The sequence below is a fragment of the Melanotaenia boesemani genome, chromosome 8 (assembly GCF_017639745.1).
Source record: "Melanotaenia boesemani isolate fMelBoe1 chromosome 8, fMelBoe1.pri, whole genome shotgun sequence".
NCBI lineage: Eukaryota > Metazoa > Chordata > Actinopteri > Atheriniformes > Melanotaeniidae > Melanotaenia > Melanotaenia boesemani.
This window is the reverse complement of record NC_055689.1, coordinates 30,935,653-30,951,879: the sequence shown is the minus strand read 5'-3', so window position 1 is coordinate 30,951,879 and position 16,227 is coordinate 30,935,653. Positions and strand designations below refer to the sequence as shown.

Below are 16,227 nucleotides of genomic sequence, written 5' to 3'. Positions count from 1 at the left end.
TCCAGTGTGAACAGTCTACAGCCCTGAAATAACCACCATGCTCAGAAGACGTGACGTCACACGCAGCACGCTGTGTTAATGCAGGTAAATATGGATGCTCAATGTATCAGTTGTTAAGTTGTTCTATTAGAAATAACATTTTTATAATATAATCTTATTTAATCCATTGTTTATATTGGACCTTGTCACGTCCCGCTTCCTCTGAAGCAGAATAGGCAAGGTAAGGCAAATTTATGTGTATAGCACATTTCATGCACAAGACAATTCAAAGTGCTTTACACAAAACATAAAAACATTACAGCAAGGTGCAGGGAAAAAATACAAGTGCATTAGAAAAACAAAGATTAAAAAAGATTAAATTGATTACATAAAAACAGCAAGAAAAAGCTCAGATAAAGAGATAAAGTCAAGATTTCATCATAAAAGAACCAGCTGCAGATCTGGACTCCTAGTAAAAAGTATTGAAATACAGCAGAGAACGGGTGGGTCTGAGTGTTTCAGCTGATCTGAGGCTTTCTGGGAGTTTGTTCCAGACATGTGGAGCATAGAAGCTGAATGCAGCTTCTCCATGTCTGGTTCTGACTCTGGGAACTGATAAGAAACTGGATCCAGATGACCTGAGGGTTCTGGCAGGTTCGTACTGGGTCAAGAGGTCACTGATGTATGTTGGTCTTAAACCATTCAGCTTTATAGACCAGCAGCAGAACTTTGAAGTCTATTCTCTGACAAACAGGCAGCCAGTGTAAAGACCTCAGAGCTGGACTGATGTGATTCACTTTCTTGGTTTTAGTGAGGACTCTCACTGAGCGAGTTTTGAATCAGGTGCAGGTGTCTGATTGATTTTTTAGGTAGACCTGTGAAGACACTACTAGTTACTACTAGACTAGTTTTTCCAGGTCCTGCTGAGACATCAGATCTTTTACCCTTGATATGTTCTTAAGGTGATAGTAGGCTGATTATGCAATTCCCTTAATGTGTTTCTCAAAGTTAAGGTCTGAGTCCATCAAAACACCCAGATTTCTGGCCTGTTTGGTGGTTTTTAGGTGTATAGACTGAAGCTCTATGGTGACCTTTAATCGTTTCTCTTCCGCTCCAAAGACCATCACCTCAGTTTTGTTTTTGTTAAACTGGAGAAAGTTCAGGCACATCCAGTCATTAATCTCGTCAATGCATTTCCCATGAGTCTCTACAGGGCTTCGATGTCCTGGTGACATTGTAATATATATCTGTGTGTCATCTGCGTAGCTGTGGTAACTAATTTTATTGTTATTTATGACCTGTGCCAGTGGGAGCATGTAGATGTTAAACAGGCCCCAGGATGGAACCCTGGGGAACTCCACAGAATAGTGACGTCTGTCTCACTTCAGTGATGTAGAAGTTGTATAAAAATTAACATTCAGAATGAGGTGGTTTTGAAAAACATCAGATATGTATCTGATAATGTTTAAGTAAAACAAAAAAACAAAACAAAACAAAACAAAACAAAAAACAAACAAACAAAACAAAGGAACAAACAAACAAAAAAAACAACAACAGATTTTTGGTGTTTAGACTCATAAAGGAATCATTCCTGGGTCACATATGGTCAGAAAAGTTAGATTTGTTCCACTTTTAGTCCAAACTTAATTTTTACAACCTCAGTGAAGTGAGACCCCTGTGATCAGAGGAGACCTCAGGTTGGGAACCAATGAACACAACCCCCTTCCCATCTGTTCCCCATGTGGATTCAAGTATGCACATGATCTGATTTCACTTGTTTAATCTTTATTTAAGGAGAAAAAGTCAGATATTAAGCAGAAAAAGATCTGTCTGAGACACCAAAACACACAACACACTCACAGCATCACATATATAAGTATCAACATGCAGAATAAATGATAAAACTATAAAAGTTTCATGTTCAGTATCTCACACATGATCTATCTGCCAGAGAGCATCATTACAAAGAAAAACTCTCAATATAAATCTCCATCAAGCATCAGTTATTATGTATTGATGCTTAAAATGAGTCAACATGTTTCTTTCAGACTGAAATATTACACCTCAGACAAAATGAGCTGAAAATACAAACTTTACATCTGATGAGCCTCAATGTGAATCAACACAAGTTAAAGAAGAAGATGAAGAAAACACAACCCATGAAATCATGTCAAGCTCACACTGACACATCTGTTATTTAACATGTCAGGACTCAACTAAATGTCTTCAAACATGAACTCAGTTTTTACACTTTTTCATCTGTTTAATAAATCGTCTTTACCGAGTCTATAAACATGATCTTTGATGGAGAAAACAATTCACAGAAGAATTTTCTTCTTTGATAAAATTTACAAAAAGTAAAAAAAAAACTGAAATATAAACGAGAAGAAAACTAAGTTGACAAGAGAAGAACAACGACACTAAATGATTATAAAATCATCTGAAACCTCAGTTACTTTTGTCTAATCAGGTTAACAAAACTTGACACTTCCAAGATCAGAATAAATTCCAACTCCAGCATAGAGCGGCTGAGTGAATGTGGTCTGGACTCTGTGGAGGAGAGTCCTGGTTCCAGAGACGCTGTAGAAGGACAGAATACCTGCTCTGTGATCCAGGTACACTCCTACTCTGGAGGACCGAGGACCTGAGATGGAGGTTCTGATCTTGTTGTAGTAAAACTCATAACTGTTTTGGTCACAATATAATGACCAAGATTTGTCATTAAATCCAAATTGACTGTCATCTCCTTTTCTGCTGATATTCTTGTATGCAACTGCTAAATCGACATCTCCTCTAACTTTCACCTCCCAGTAACAACGTCCAGTCAGACTCTCTCTACTCAGAACCTGACAGTGTTTAGTGAATCTGTCTGGATGTTTAGAATAAGACTGATATTGATCCGAATCGGTCACCTTTCTGTTTCCCTCTGACGGTAACAGCTGTTTGTTTGCTGTGTTTGGATCCAGTGTGATTTCACATGCATATTTTAAGAATTCAGTTCTGTTCTTTGGTTCTGGTTGTGACAGTAAAACATCCACATCAGTGACTGTCAGTAAGATGTTTGTCCATCTGTCTGTCAGAATGTCCTGTAGTTTATCTCTGAGCTCTGACACAGCTGCTGTCACATCCTCAAAGTATCTGAGAGGACGGATATTGATGCTGGATGAGTGTGTAGACTCACTGAGTGCTGACAGTGAGGGGTAGTTGTGTAGAAACTGGTTGTGATCCTCTGTGTGTGAGAGCTGCTTCAGCTCAGCGTCTTTCCTCTTCAGCTCAGTGATCTCCTGCTCCAGCTTCTCCTGAAGCTCTTTGACTCCACTCACTTCAGTTTCCTGCTGGGATCTGATCTGCTGCTTCACATCAGAGCTTCTTTTCTGGATGAGACGGATCAGCTCAGTGAAGATCTTCTCACTGTCCTCCACTGTTTCATCAGCAGAGTGATTGATGGCCTCCACCTCCTGTTGAAGCAGCTTCACATCTTTCTCTCTGTCCTGGATTCTCTGCTGGATTTCTTGTCGACTCACCTCCAGCTCTCTCTGCCTCTCAGTCCTTTCTGCTGCAGCTGAGACTGTGTCGTGGCCTTTATGTTCATCCACAGGGCAGAGATAACAGATACACTTCTGATCAGTACGACAGAACATCTTCATCACCTCATCGTGACGAGAGCAGATGTTCTCCTGGAGGTTCTTGGAGGGCTCCACCAGGTTGTGTTTCTTTAATGGAGCCACATCATAATGAGGCTGAAGGTGTTTCTTACAGTAAGAGGCCAGACAGACTAAACAGGACTTGATGGCTTTCAGTTTTCTTCCAAAGCAGAAATCACAGGCCACATCTTCAGGTCCAGCATAGCAGTGATCAGCAGGAGCAGCTTGGAGTCCAGTCTTCTTCAGCTGCTCCACTAAAGCTGCTAACATGGTGCTTTTCTCCAGGACAGGTCTCGGTGTGAAAGTTTTCCTGCATTGAGGGCAGCTGTACTTTCTTTTCTGATCCTCTCCATCCCAGAAGCTTTTAATACAGTTCATGCAGTAGCTGTGTCCACAGGGAATAGTCACAGGATCCTTCAGTAGATCCAGACAGATGGAACAAGAGAAGGTTTCTCGGTCCAGCTGATCTCCTTTTTCCGCCATTTCACCTCTCAGTTACAGCGACTGTATTAAGTTTCACTTCCTCAAACATGAAACTACTCTGAACTCTGATTTACAAATCATGTGTTTGTTCAGAGAACAGAGCCTATCAGCTCTTCCTCTTCACCACATGTTGGTTCCACCCATCATCCAACTGCAGATCTGAAGGGGAGGGAACAAGGAAATATGTGTTTAGAGTGGAGCTGCTGTGTTTTAGATCAGGAAGAAGGAGGAGGTTAATCAGTCATCCTTTCAGGAGGTGTGGTTTGACAGAAATAATGTCTGATTAACTCTTTGTATGATAATAACTTTAATCACTTTAACCTTGAAGTTTTTTTTAACAATCCTTGTATTGGGTTTTAAGGCTTTTATTGGTCTTGTTCCTGGATTCCTTTTACATAATGAGCCTCTGAGAACCCTCAGGTCTTTAGGACAAGATTGTTTAATAATTCCACAAGTTAGACCTAAAATCCATGAGAGAACTTTCTCTTCCTGTGTTCCACATTTGTGGAAGAACCTTCTTGATTACCAGAGGACAGTAGTAAACATTCATGTTTCTAAAACCAAACAACACCCCCCTCCCCTTCCACCCTTTAATTATTTTACTTCATTTTAGTGCTGGGCAGCGATTACAGTTTTTAATCATGATTTTTAATCATTTAAGCATGAAATCTTGCAATTAATTGCAATTAATCCCACAGTTTTTACCTTTAAAAGAAGGTCTACTGCTATATGAAGAAAATGCAGTAAACTTTGGTTCACAAACACTAAACTAGGGGTCTTCAACCTGGGGCTCCAGATCAATAAGTGGCTCTGTCGACCTTCCACAATGTCTCTTAATACATGGCTAAAATTACTAAAGAACTAACTAACGTTTTTTAATATAGATATAATAAGAAATACAGGGTTTTAGCCAATATTAAGTTTTTTTTTTATGTGGAAAAATTGCTTTGAACTTCCACAACATAAATACACTAAAAGTACCAATAATCTAAATTCTTTTAACATACATTTCTACAAATATCACATTTATATAGAAGAAAGATTGTCTATCCCCCTTTTGCAAAAGTGTTATGCTTTTCATTATTTTTAAACCTAAAAATAGAAATAAAAATGTAGTTATTTAAAAAAAAAAAAACAACAAAATTTCTATAGTAGATATTTATCAAAAATAAATATGTTATCTTTTTTAAAAAGGTCTTGTAACATTTGTTGCTTTAAACGAGTTTTATTTAGCTGGACTGTAAAGGTTGCAGACATAGAAGTAAATTTAGGGGGGGACACAGGGGACATGTCCCCTGCACTTTTTCAAAAGTCCGTTTTGGTCCCCTGTGCTTTTTACTGTCCAAAAACAATGTTTCTCTACAGTAAACTGAGACGCATCAAGCACTAGAACCAAGTGGAAAACGTCTGCTCAAGTTGGCGTTTATTCTGCCTGAGTCAACTGGAAGGACTGTAATATCAGAAGTTTCATTTACATTAACGTTTGAGCCTGTGTCCATGTGCGTGTGTGCGTATGTGTGTTCAGTAATTAGACGCAGCCAGGATGTTTAAAAAAAGAAAAGTGGACATAAGAGACTTCTTTAAAAGTCAGTGTAAGTTACTCAGAGAAATGCTAACTTACACCCATCCTGCAACACCTTCATTGGCTCCATAAAGCAGCATATCCACTTTAAGATCCTTATCATCATTTACAAAGCTCATAATAATCTTTTAAAGTGTATTCTTTTATTGAAAGTACTGATAAACAAAATGTTTTATGATTATTATTATTATATCGCTAGCTTAGATTAAGTTACATTAAGTTACATTACATTAGATAAGGAAAAACAATGGATTGCCTCAATCTTAACTTTGACTCAGTCCCCCATCCTGAGCTTGCATGGGGCAGCAGCAGTGGAAGAAGAAAAGCTCTTTTATGTGACGGAAAAACCCGGCTCAGTCATCTGCCTCGACCTGTTTGTGTGGAGAGGACAGGGCAGAGGGATCAACAGGCACTGCAACTTTTAGCTGGTAAGACCTGCTGAGAGAGGAGAAATATGTTAATGATGTCAATACTGTCATATTTTATACATGGAAGATAAGGTGTGGAGAGATGAAAAGGAAGTGCTCAGTGCATCATGCAACGTCCCTCAGCAGTCTAAGCCTATAGCAGCATAACTAAGGGATGGCTAGACAACCCCTAACTATAAGATTTATCAAAAAGGAAGGTTTTAAGCCTGATCTTAAAGATAGACAGGGTGTCTGCCTCCTGAACCCAATCTGACAGTTGGCTCCATAAGAGAGGGGCCTGGTAGCCAAAGGCTCTGCCTCCCGTTGTACTCTTAGAGACTCGAGGAACCACAAGTAAACCTGTCTGAGAGCCTGATATTGATCTCTGCTGCCAGTTCTCATCAGAACCCTTGCTGCAGCATTTTGGATCAGCTGGAAACTTTTCAGGACACATTTAGGACATTCCAATAATACGGAATTGCAGTTATCCAATCTGGAAGTAAGAAAAACATGGACTAGTTTTCCTGCATCACTCTGTGACAGAGTGTCCTTAATTTTAGCAATATTATGTAGGTGGAAGAAGGCGGTTCTAGAAAGCTGTTTTATATCAGAATCAGAAAGGCTTTATTGCCAGGTACAGTGAAGGGCATTTACACTACCAGCAATCTGTTGTTGTGTAGATGTAAAAACAGAGTTATAAGTACAAACAGACAAAAGCCAATTTACAAATATACAAATGTTTTAAATATGTTTACAATAATATAAAATAATAAATGCAAGCCAAAGGACAAATCCTGGTTTAAAACAGCTCCAGTGTTTCTTGCTGGAATACTGGAAGTCAAGTTAATATCATCCAGGTTAATTACAAAACTCGACAATTTTATCCTGAATTTTTCTGGTCTAACAACAACAATCTCAGTCTGTCTTCAAAAGGGAATTTCATCAAACTTAAACTTTATTTAAAGTTATGTTTCATTTACTCTTCATTAATATTCAGCTCCTAATTCAACATGTCCCTTCATAGTCACACAGTATCAGCATGAGTGTTTTTTTTTTCCAGAATAAACACAGAAAACAAAAGAACATGAATACATGGGTAGTAAGATGTGGTTGTTGTAAAACACACAGTGTGTTATCTCAGGTTGGCAGAGTCAAAGTCCATCCTGCGTGGCAGTATAAAGTTTATCCATTTCTTCCAGCATGAAACAAACATGTTTCTCTTGTAATTCATCTCTGCTGTTATTCTCTCCATCCTGTAAATATCCATCATGATGTCCATCCTCATTTTCAAAGTTAGGCTCACCTGTAAAAGCCATTTTTCCATGAGGGCCTTTTTCTCGCCACCAGCATCATAGTGAACAAATGCTGATCGCTTGTTGGTCATTCATTGGACACAAGTCCAAAATAAAAAAGTTTCTTTCCAGAGGCAGATTACTTCCAAATATGTCTTGTACTACATCATGTATTCACTGCAGTAACTTTTAATAACAGGACAGTCCCATAAAACATTAAAAATGATTTGCATTTGTGTTTCCAGAATTTCTCCAGCAGGTCGGGAAGTTCATAGTTAGATTTCTGTTCAGGTGTAATAAAATATCTTATCAGACTTTTTCAGTTAAATTCCTTCCAACTCTGTGGGCTGATAGTTTATATTGTGATCCACTCTTCTTCTGTTATGTGTGTGATGTATTTATGATGCCATTCTGTCATCTGCAGAAATCCTCTGGCCAAGATCAAACACAACCTTTCGAGAATAGAATTTTAGACAGTGATCCACGCTTTCATCACAACATGGCTGGATTACTGCAGCTCACTATGTTGGTCTTTCTCCGTCATCTTTATCTCGTCTCCAGCTGGTGCAAAAAGCTGCTGTACGTCTTTTAACAGGTACACGGAGGAGAGAGCACATTTCCCATGTTTTAGCTTCACTGCCTGTTCTTTTTAGGTTTCATTTAAATATTATTTTATTTGTTTTTAAGACAGTGAATGGTCTTGTCCCGTCCTACCTCTCTGAGCTGTTGCATGTCCACCCCCCGCCTCCCCGGTCACTCCGGTCAGCCGACCAGTTGATCTTGGATGTGCCAAGGACGCGACGTGAGCTCAGAGGGGACAGAACTTTTGCAGCTCCTTGATTATGGAACTCGCTGCCATCGTATGTTAGACAAACCTCCTCACTGTCCATTTTTACATCTCTGCTTAAAACCCATTTCTTCTCTTTGGTCTTTGACCCAGTGTGAGAGTTGATTATATTATTATTTTAATGTTACTTTTGTTTTTTATATATTTTTATCTTGTTTTAATTATTATAGTAGTTGTGGTCTCATTTTACATTGTTTGTTTTTATATTTATTTTATGTCTTTTTACATGTTTTATATTCTTTCTATTGTTACTGTTCATTACTTACTGTTTTAAAAGTTTTTTATAAATAAAGTTGGCCTGGTTTGACTTCTCTAACTGTGGGGTGACTCAGGGATGGACAGGAAGCTGAGTACAGAGAACTGGTCAGTCAGTTTGTGAGATGCTGCAGAAACAATCACCTCATTAATAGATCCTGTTGAGTGTCTTGTAAAAGGAGTAGAAACATTCAGTCTGGAGAAGAAACCCTTCAAACCTGAGACATCTGGAGCAATTTGGTGACAAGGATTGGGCCAAAATACCTGTGGACAGGTAGAGAAGTCTGATTAAGAGTTACAGAAATCACTTGATTGCAATGGTTGAAACAAAAGGTTGTGAAACTAAATATTAAGTTAAGGAAACCATCATTTTTGTCCATGTTTGTATGTTGTATGAAAACTGAAGAACTCCTGAAGCTCTGGATCATCTGATTTAAGCTTCCAGAAAACAAAGAGAAAATTAAATAACACAAAAATTGTATTTAATGTGATTTAAAATAAGTCACAAACAACATGGAGTACATTCAATGTGGACACCTAATAATGGACATTTACAGACTAAATCTTTAAATAAACACAAAGTAACAGAAAAAAAACATCAGGGATATTTTTAAATAAATAAAAATGATCAAAGAATAAATGTAGATGGAGATGGTTTGAAGGGAAAATTCAACATCACAAATGTTTCCTCCGTCAAAGCTGTAAACCCACAATCTTCCTGTAGGGGGCAGTGTGCCATCACACTCCTGAACACACTCACTGTTCATAAATACATGAGGGTGAGGAACATTATGAAGCACTTAGCATAAAAACAAAGTTTCATCCTGCAGAGTCCTGCCAAACTGCTGCACCACCCTCTGGTAGCGTCCAGCAGCCATCTTGGAAACAGAATACGTCACTGCTGTGGCCCCTGCACCTGAAATAGGTCCATTTATCTGAGAAAGACGGCAGAAACAGGGTTTATGTTATGTAACAATAAACAAAATGTACAGGTATTTTAGGACACCAGTAAAAACACTCAACCACCGTTTGAGTTCCACCTTTTTATTTAGAAAGAAGAATACGTGTATAAGTATGTATAATATATGTATAATATGTAAAATACATGTATATTTTTATTCTGTTTTATAAATATTTAGCTTATTCTTTTTTTTATTCTTAAAGGATGCAGGTAAAGAAAACACATTTCACTGTACAATTGTACTATGTATAACTGTGCATGTGACAAATAAACCTCTTTGACTACTTGAAGTAAATATACTCAATTCACTGCGTTCTGGTTTTAGAAAACTGTGCCACTGGTTTAGCTGCAGAGATGTGAAAATGAAACTTCTAAATCCAAATGAGTGATGTTATCACATGACAGAGAAGACTGCTTCAAAGCTGGAAAAGTCCACCAAGGTGTTGAAGAGGAAAATATCCTGTAACCATTCTGCTCTGTGGTGTTGCTCATTGACTGGTTTTACATTAACATGCCTGATGACAAACCTCCTCTATGCTCCTTAAAAAGAAATAACAGCAATATTTTGTGACATCTGAGTTGGTTTAGGCATCTAATTTTATTAAGTGTGATACAGTTTTATTTTTAGTGACCAGAAGTTCAAAGCCACAGTAGACATCCTCAATAAAATATTACATATTATGCACATATTCATTTATCTGTTTTAACTATTTGAATAAAGAAACATTATTTAATCCATTTTAAAATTGTATTTTAGTTTGTTTTGTATAGGAGAAATGTAAAAAAAAGATAAGAGTTTATATAAACAATAAAATACAGCAAAAACAGAAATGATAAAAAATTGTGGGTATTTTCTGCTCAGGTCTTTGTTGTCAACCAATCAGAGCAGAGCAGGTATTCTGGGGGAGGAGCTTTCCTCTCTTCATTCAAGTATGCACTTGATCTGATTTAACTAGTTTAATGTTTATTCAAGCAGAAAAAGTAAATTTAAAGCCTCTTTTCCACAGATATTCTGTCTGAAACACCAGAACACACATGATACACTCACAGCATCACATATATAAGTATCAACATGCATAAAATTTTAAGTTTCATTTTCAGTATCTCACACATGATCTATGTGCCAGAGAGCATCATTACAAAGAAAAACTCTCCATATAAATCTCCATCAAGCATCAGTTATTATGTATTGATGCTTAAAATGAGTCAACATGTTTCTTTCAGACTGAAATATTACACCTCAGACAAAATGAGCTGAAAATACAAACTTTACATCTGATGAGCCTCAATGTGAATCAACACAAGTTAAAGAAGAAGATGAAGAAAACACAACCCATGAAATCATGTCAAGCTCACACTGACACATCTGTTATTTAACATGTCAGGACTCAACTAAATGTCTTCAAACATGAACTCAGTTTTTACACTTTTTCATCTGTTTAATAAATCGTCTTTACTGAGTCTATAAACATGATCTTTGATGGAGAAAACAATTCACAGAAGAAATTATTTTTTTCTTTGATAAAATTTATAGAAAGTAAAAAAACATAAAAAAAAACCCCAAAACAAACAAACAAAAAAACTAGAAATATAAACAAGAAGAAAACTAAATTGACAAGAGAAGAACGACTGAAGGACACTAAAAGATTATAAAATCGCCTGGAGCCTCAGTTACTTTTGTCTAATCAGGTTAACAAAACTTGACACTTCCAAGATCAGAATAAATTCCAACTCCAGCATAAAGCGGCTGAGTGAATGTGGTCTGGACTCTGTGGAGGAGAGTCATGTTTCTAGAGACGCTGTAGAAGGACAGAATACCTGCTCTGTGATCCAGGTACACTCCTACTCTGGAGGACCGAGGACCTGAGATGGAGGTACTGATGTTGTTATAGTAAAACTCATAACTGTTTTGGGAACAATTTAATGACCATGATTTGTCATTATACCCAAATATACTTTCATACCCTGCCCTGCTGATATTCTTGTAAGCAACTGCAACATCAACTCTTCCTCTCATTTCCACCTCCCAGTAACAACGTCCAGTCAGACTCTCTCTACTCAGAACCTGCCAGTATTCAGTGAATCTGTCTGGATGACTAGAATAAGACTGATGTTGATCCATTCTTGTCACCTTTTTGTTTCCCTCTGACAGTAACAGCTGTGTGTGTGCTGTGTTTGGATCCAGTGTGATTTTACGCAAATATTTTAAAAATCCAGCTCTGCTCTTTGGTTCTGGTTGTGACAGTAAAACATCCACATCAGTGACTGTCAGTGAGATGTTTGTCCATCTGTCTGTCAGAATGTCCTGTAGTTTATCTCTGAGCTCTGACACAGCTGCTGTCACATCCTCAAAGTATCTCAGAGGACGGATATTGATGCTGGATGAGTGTGTAGACTCACTGAGTGCTGACAGTGAGGGGTAGTTGTGTAGAAACTGGTTGTGATCCTCTGTGTGTGAGAGCTGCTTCAGCTCAGCGTCTTTCCTCTTCAGCTCAGTGATCTCCTGCTCCAGCTTCTCCTGAAGCTCTTTGACTCCACTCACTTCAGTTTCCTGCTGGGATCTGATCTGCTGCTTCACATCAGAGCTTCTTTTCTGGATGAGACGGATCAGCTGAGTGAAGATCTTCTCACTGTCCTCCACTGTTTTATCAGCAGAGTGATTGATGGCCTCCACCTCCTGTTGAAGCAGCTTCACATCTTTCTCTCTGTCCTGGATTCTCTGCTGGATTTCTTGTCGACTCACCTCCAGCTCTCTCTGCCTCTCAGTCCTTTCTGCTGCAGCTGAGACTGTGTCGTGGCCTTTATGTTCATCCATAACACAGACCAGACAGATACACTTCTGATCAGTACGACAGAACATCTTCATCACCTCATCATGACGAGAGCAGATGTTCTCCTGGAGGTTCTTGGAGGGCTCCACCAGCTTGTGTTTCTTGAATGTAGGTGATTCATAATGAGGCTGAAGGTGTTTCTCACAGTAAGAGGCCAGACAGAATAAACAGGACTTGATGGCTTTCAGTTTTCTTCCAGAGCAGAAATCACAGGCCATATCTTCAGGTCCAGCATAGCAGTGATCAGCAGGAGCAGCTTGGAGTCCAGTCTTCTTCAGCTGCTCCACTAAAGTTGCTAACATGGTGCTTTTCACCAGGACAGGTCTCGGTGTGAAGGTCTGCCTACACTGAGGGCAGCTGTAGATTCCCTTCTGATCCTCTCCATCCCAGAAGCTTTTAATACAGTTCATGCAGTAACTGTGTCCACAGGGAATAGTCACTGGATCCTTCAGTAGATCCAGACAGATGGAACAAGAGAAGGTTTCTTGGTCGAGCTGATTTGCTTTCTCTGCCATTTCACCTCTCAGTAACAGCGACTGTGTTAGTTTAACTTCCTCAAACCTTAAACTAGTCTGAACTCTGATCTACAAATCATGTGTTTCTTCAGAGAACAGAGCCTGTCAGCTCTTCCTCTTCACCACATGTTGGTTCCACCCATCATCCAATTGCATAACTGCAGATATAATAATAACTTTAAACACTTTAACCTTGAAGTTTCTACCACTTTTACTGCTTTTATTACTTCCAGGATTAAACATTATAAAGCTCAACTTTCTGGCCTCCTAAAGAAAATTATAGAATCTGTTCAGCTCCTCCAGACAGCAGCTGCATGGGTTCCTTCCCAAACCAGAAAGAAAGCCGATAAAACTCCTGTTTTACAGTCTCTGCATTGGCTTTCTGTCAGGTATAGAATAGATTTTAAAATTCTTGTACTGGTTTTTAAGGCTTTTAATGGTCTTGGTCCTGGACTCCTTTTACATAATGAGCCTCTTAGAACCCTCAGGTCTTTAGGACAAGATTGTTTAAAAATTCCACAAGTTAGACCTAAAATCCATGAGAGAACTTTCTCTTCCTGTGTTCCACATTTGTGGAAGAACCTTCTTGATGACCAGAGGACAGTAGTAAACATTCATGCTTTTAAAACCAAACTACACCCCCCTCCCCTTCCACCCTTTTGTTATTTTACTTCATTTTAGTGCTGGGCAACGATTACAATTTTAATGATTAATTACAAGAAATGTTGCAATAAATTGCAATTAATCCCACTGTTTTTACCTTTAAAAGAAGGTCTACTGCTATATGAAGAAAATGCAGTAAACTTTGGTTCACAAACACTAAACTAGGGGTCTTCAACCTGGGGCTCCAGATTAATAAGTGGCTCTGTTGACCTTCCACAATGTCTCTTAATACATGTCTAAAATTGCTAAAGAACTAACTAATGTTTTTTAATATAGATATAATAAGAAATACAGGGTTGTAGCCAATATTAAGTTTTTTATGTGGAATAATTGCTTTGAACTTCTACAACATAAAGACACTAAAAGTACCAATAATATAAATTCTTTTAACATACATTTCAACAAATATCACATTTATAGAAAAGAAAGATTGTCTATCCCCCTTTTGCAAAAGTGTTATGCTTTTCATTATTTTAAAGCCTAAAAATAGAAATAAAAATGTAGTTATTTAAAAAAAAAAAAAAATTTCTATAGTAGATATTTATCAAAAATAAATATGTTATCTTTTTTAAAAAGGTCTTGTAACATTTGTTGCTTTAAACGAGTTTTATTTAGCTGGACTTAAAGGTTGCAGACATAGACGTAAATTTAGGGGGGGACATAGGGGACATGTCCCCTACACTTTTTCAAAAGGCCGTTTTGGTCCCCTGCACTTTTTACTGTCCAAAAACAATGTTTCTCTACAGTAAACAGAGACGCATCAAGCACTAGAACCAAGTGGAAAACAAAGAGACTTCTTTAAAAGTCAGTGTAAGTTACTCAGAGAAATGCTAACTTACACCCATCCCACCCAACACCTTCACTGGCTCCATAAAGCAGCATATCCACTTTAAGATCCTTATCATCATTTAGAAAGCTCATAATAATCTTGTAAAGTGTATTCTTTTATTGAAAGTACTGATAAACAAAATGTATTATGATTATTATTATTATATTGCTAGCTTAGATTAAGATACATTATATTACATTACATTAGATAAGGAAAAACAATGGATTGCATCAAATCTTAACTTTGACTCCATCCCCATCCTGAGCTTGCATGGGGCAGCAGCAGTTCATCCAGGTTAAATATAAAACTCGACAATTTTATCCTGAATTTTTTCATTTACTTTTCATTAACGTTCAGCCCCTAATTCAACACGTCCCTTCATAGTCAAACAGTACCAGTATGACTGTCTTTTTTTTCCAGAATAAACACAGAAAACAAAAGAACATGAATACATGGGGAGTGAGATGTGGTTGTTGTAAAACACACAGTGTGTTATCTCAGGTTGGCAGAGTCAAAGTCCGTCCTGCGTGGCAGTATAAAGTTTATCCATTTCTTCCAGCATGAAACAAACATGTTTCTCTTGTAATTCACCTCTGCTGTTATTCTCTCCATCCTGTAAATGTCCATCATGATGTCCATCCTCATCTTCAAAGTTAGGATCTCCTGTAAAAGTTATGTTTTTAATAAAAGCCTTTTTTCTCGCCACAAGTAACATACTGAGCAAATGCTTGTACATTCATTGGACACAAGTCCAAAAAAAAGTTTCAATGAAATATCTTATCAGACTTTTCTAGTTATATTCCATCAACTCTGTGTGCTGATTCATGCCACTGTTGCCCATGTTGTTTTCCACTCCTCTTCTGTTTTATCTATCCTTACTTTCTATTTTGTTTTGATGTAATGTATTTTTAATGCAACTCTGATCCTGTCATCTGCATAAATACTGATTACTCTGTCGCTGTGGAGTGTATCGTGATGGACAAGAAGCTGAATACAGGTTTAGTCAGTTTGTGAGATGCTGCAGAAAAAAATTGCCTCATCAAAAGATATTCAGTTTGGAGAAGAAGCCTCATTTAGCGTCGGGAAACTAGTGCCCACCGGACTGTTGAGCCACTGTGCAGGTGGGGCAATGCCTGACTCAGAGGTTGCTTCAAGTAGTTTGGAAGATGCTGCAAAGTTGATTGCACGTTGTTCATATCTAAAGGTGGGCATGGGTGGGGTTAAGTTTTCTTTCTTGGGATCTATAACTGAGAGCTTTTCTGGCAGCATTTTGGGCCATGGGGTTCAGATAATCTTCAGTCTTGTAACTGGCTGCAGCTTAGAGCTGCTAATGGCTTGAACCAGCGGCTTTCTTGCTGTGAGGCTGCAGTACTAACCACCACACTCGTGTTGGGTGTTGCTTCATGTTGTCGATTTTACCCACACGTCAACACGGCTTGTCAACACATCTGTTGTCTCACTGTGTTACAGAGGAACTGAGTTGTTTCATTTAAGAGAATTTCAGCCTAATCACTGTAATCCGAGCTAGCGGATACCATCAAGCCAGCTGTTGGAGTGAGCCTGAGGGAGGCCGGGCACACTAGCTAGAGGCTACCATCAAGTTATCAGCCAGAGAAAGCCCAGGTGAGGCAGTGAGAACGGGCCATTGGGCTTGTGGCTACCATGGAGCTAGCCACCACCAGCAAGCTAACGAGTGAACGAGCTAACTAGAGCAAGCGATTTTCCACCTCAGCTGTTCCCAGTTGTTTCCACTGTTATTGTCAGTTGTTCCCAGCTGCTAACAGACGTCAGTGCTGTTAAGCTAACCTGCTGCTGCTAATCCATTGAAGCTCAGCTACCTGGTACCACAGTCTGCATCATGTGGTACAAATAAAATGGGACCAAAGCAGCAAAAAGAAACACTTATGAATTATTTGTATCCTTCACTCAGGTAAATGAC

The 16,227-nt window shown here is 38.4% G+C and overlaps 2 protein-coding genes across 3 annotated transcripts in view; both read right to left on the bottom strand.

Moving 5' to 3' along the window:
- Window positions 1-1,742: 1,742 nt before the first annotated feature.
- The window catches only part of LOC121644039 (tripartite motif-containing protein 16-like), a 33,165-nt gene continuing 18,680 nt past the window's right edge, over window positions 1,743-16,227 (bottom strand). The window contains exons 1-2 of one of the 2 annotated variants that reach the window (XM_041991734.1): window positions 12,989-13,039; window positions 1,743-4,427 (exon numbers count right to left, since the gene is read on the bottom strand). In XM_041991734.1, coding sequence (XP_041847668.1) covers window positions 2,451-4,106 — 1,656 coding nt within the window. In that variant the 5' untranslated portion in view covers window positions 4,107-4,427; window positions 12,989-13,039 and the 3' untranslated portion in view covers window positions 1,743-2,450. Of the gene's footprint in view, window positions 4,428-12,988; window positions 13,040-16,227 lie in introns of those variants that run through there. The other variant, XM_041991735.1, reaches the window with a different exon arrangement.
- LOC121644042 (tripartite motif-containing protein 16-like) lies at window positions 11,053-12,862 on the bottom strand. The gene has a single exon (XM_041991739.1). The coding sequence runs from the start codon at window positions 12,794-12,796 to the stop codon at window positions 11,141-11,143; it is 1,656 nt and encodes a 551-aa protein (XP_041847673.1). The 5' UTR covers window positions 12,797-12,862; the 3' UTR covers window positions 11,053-11,140.

What these genes read in the sequence shown, in the direction of transcription:
- LOC121644042 (XM_041991739.1), bottom strand. Translation starts at nt 12,796, where the DNA reads ATGGCAGAGAAAGCAAATCAGCTCGACCAAGAAACCTTCTCTTGTTCC.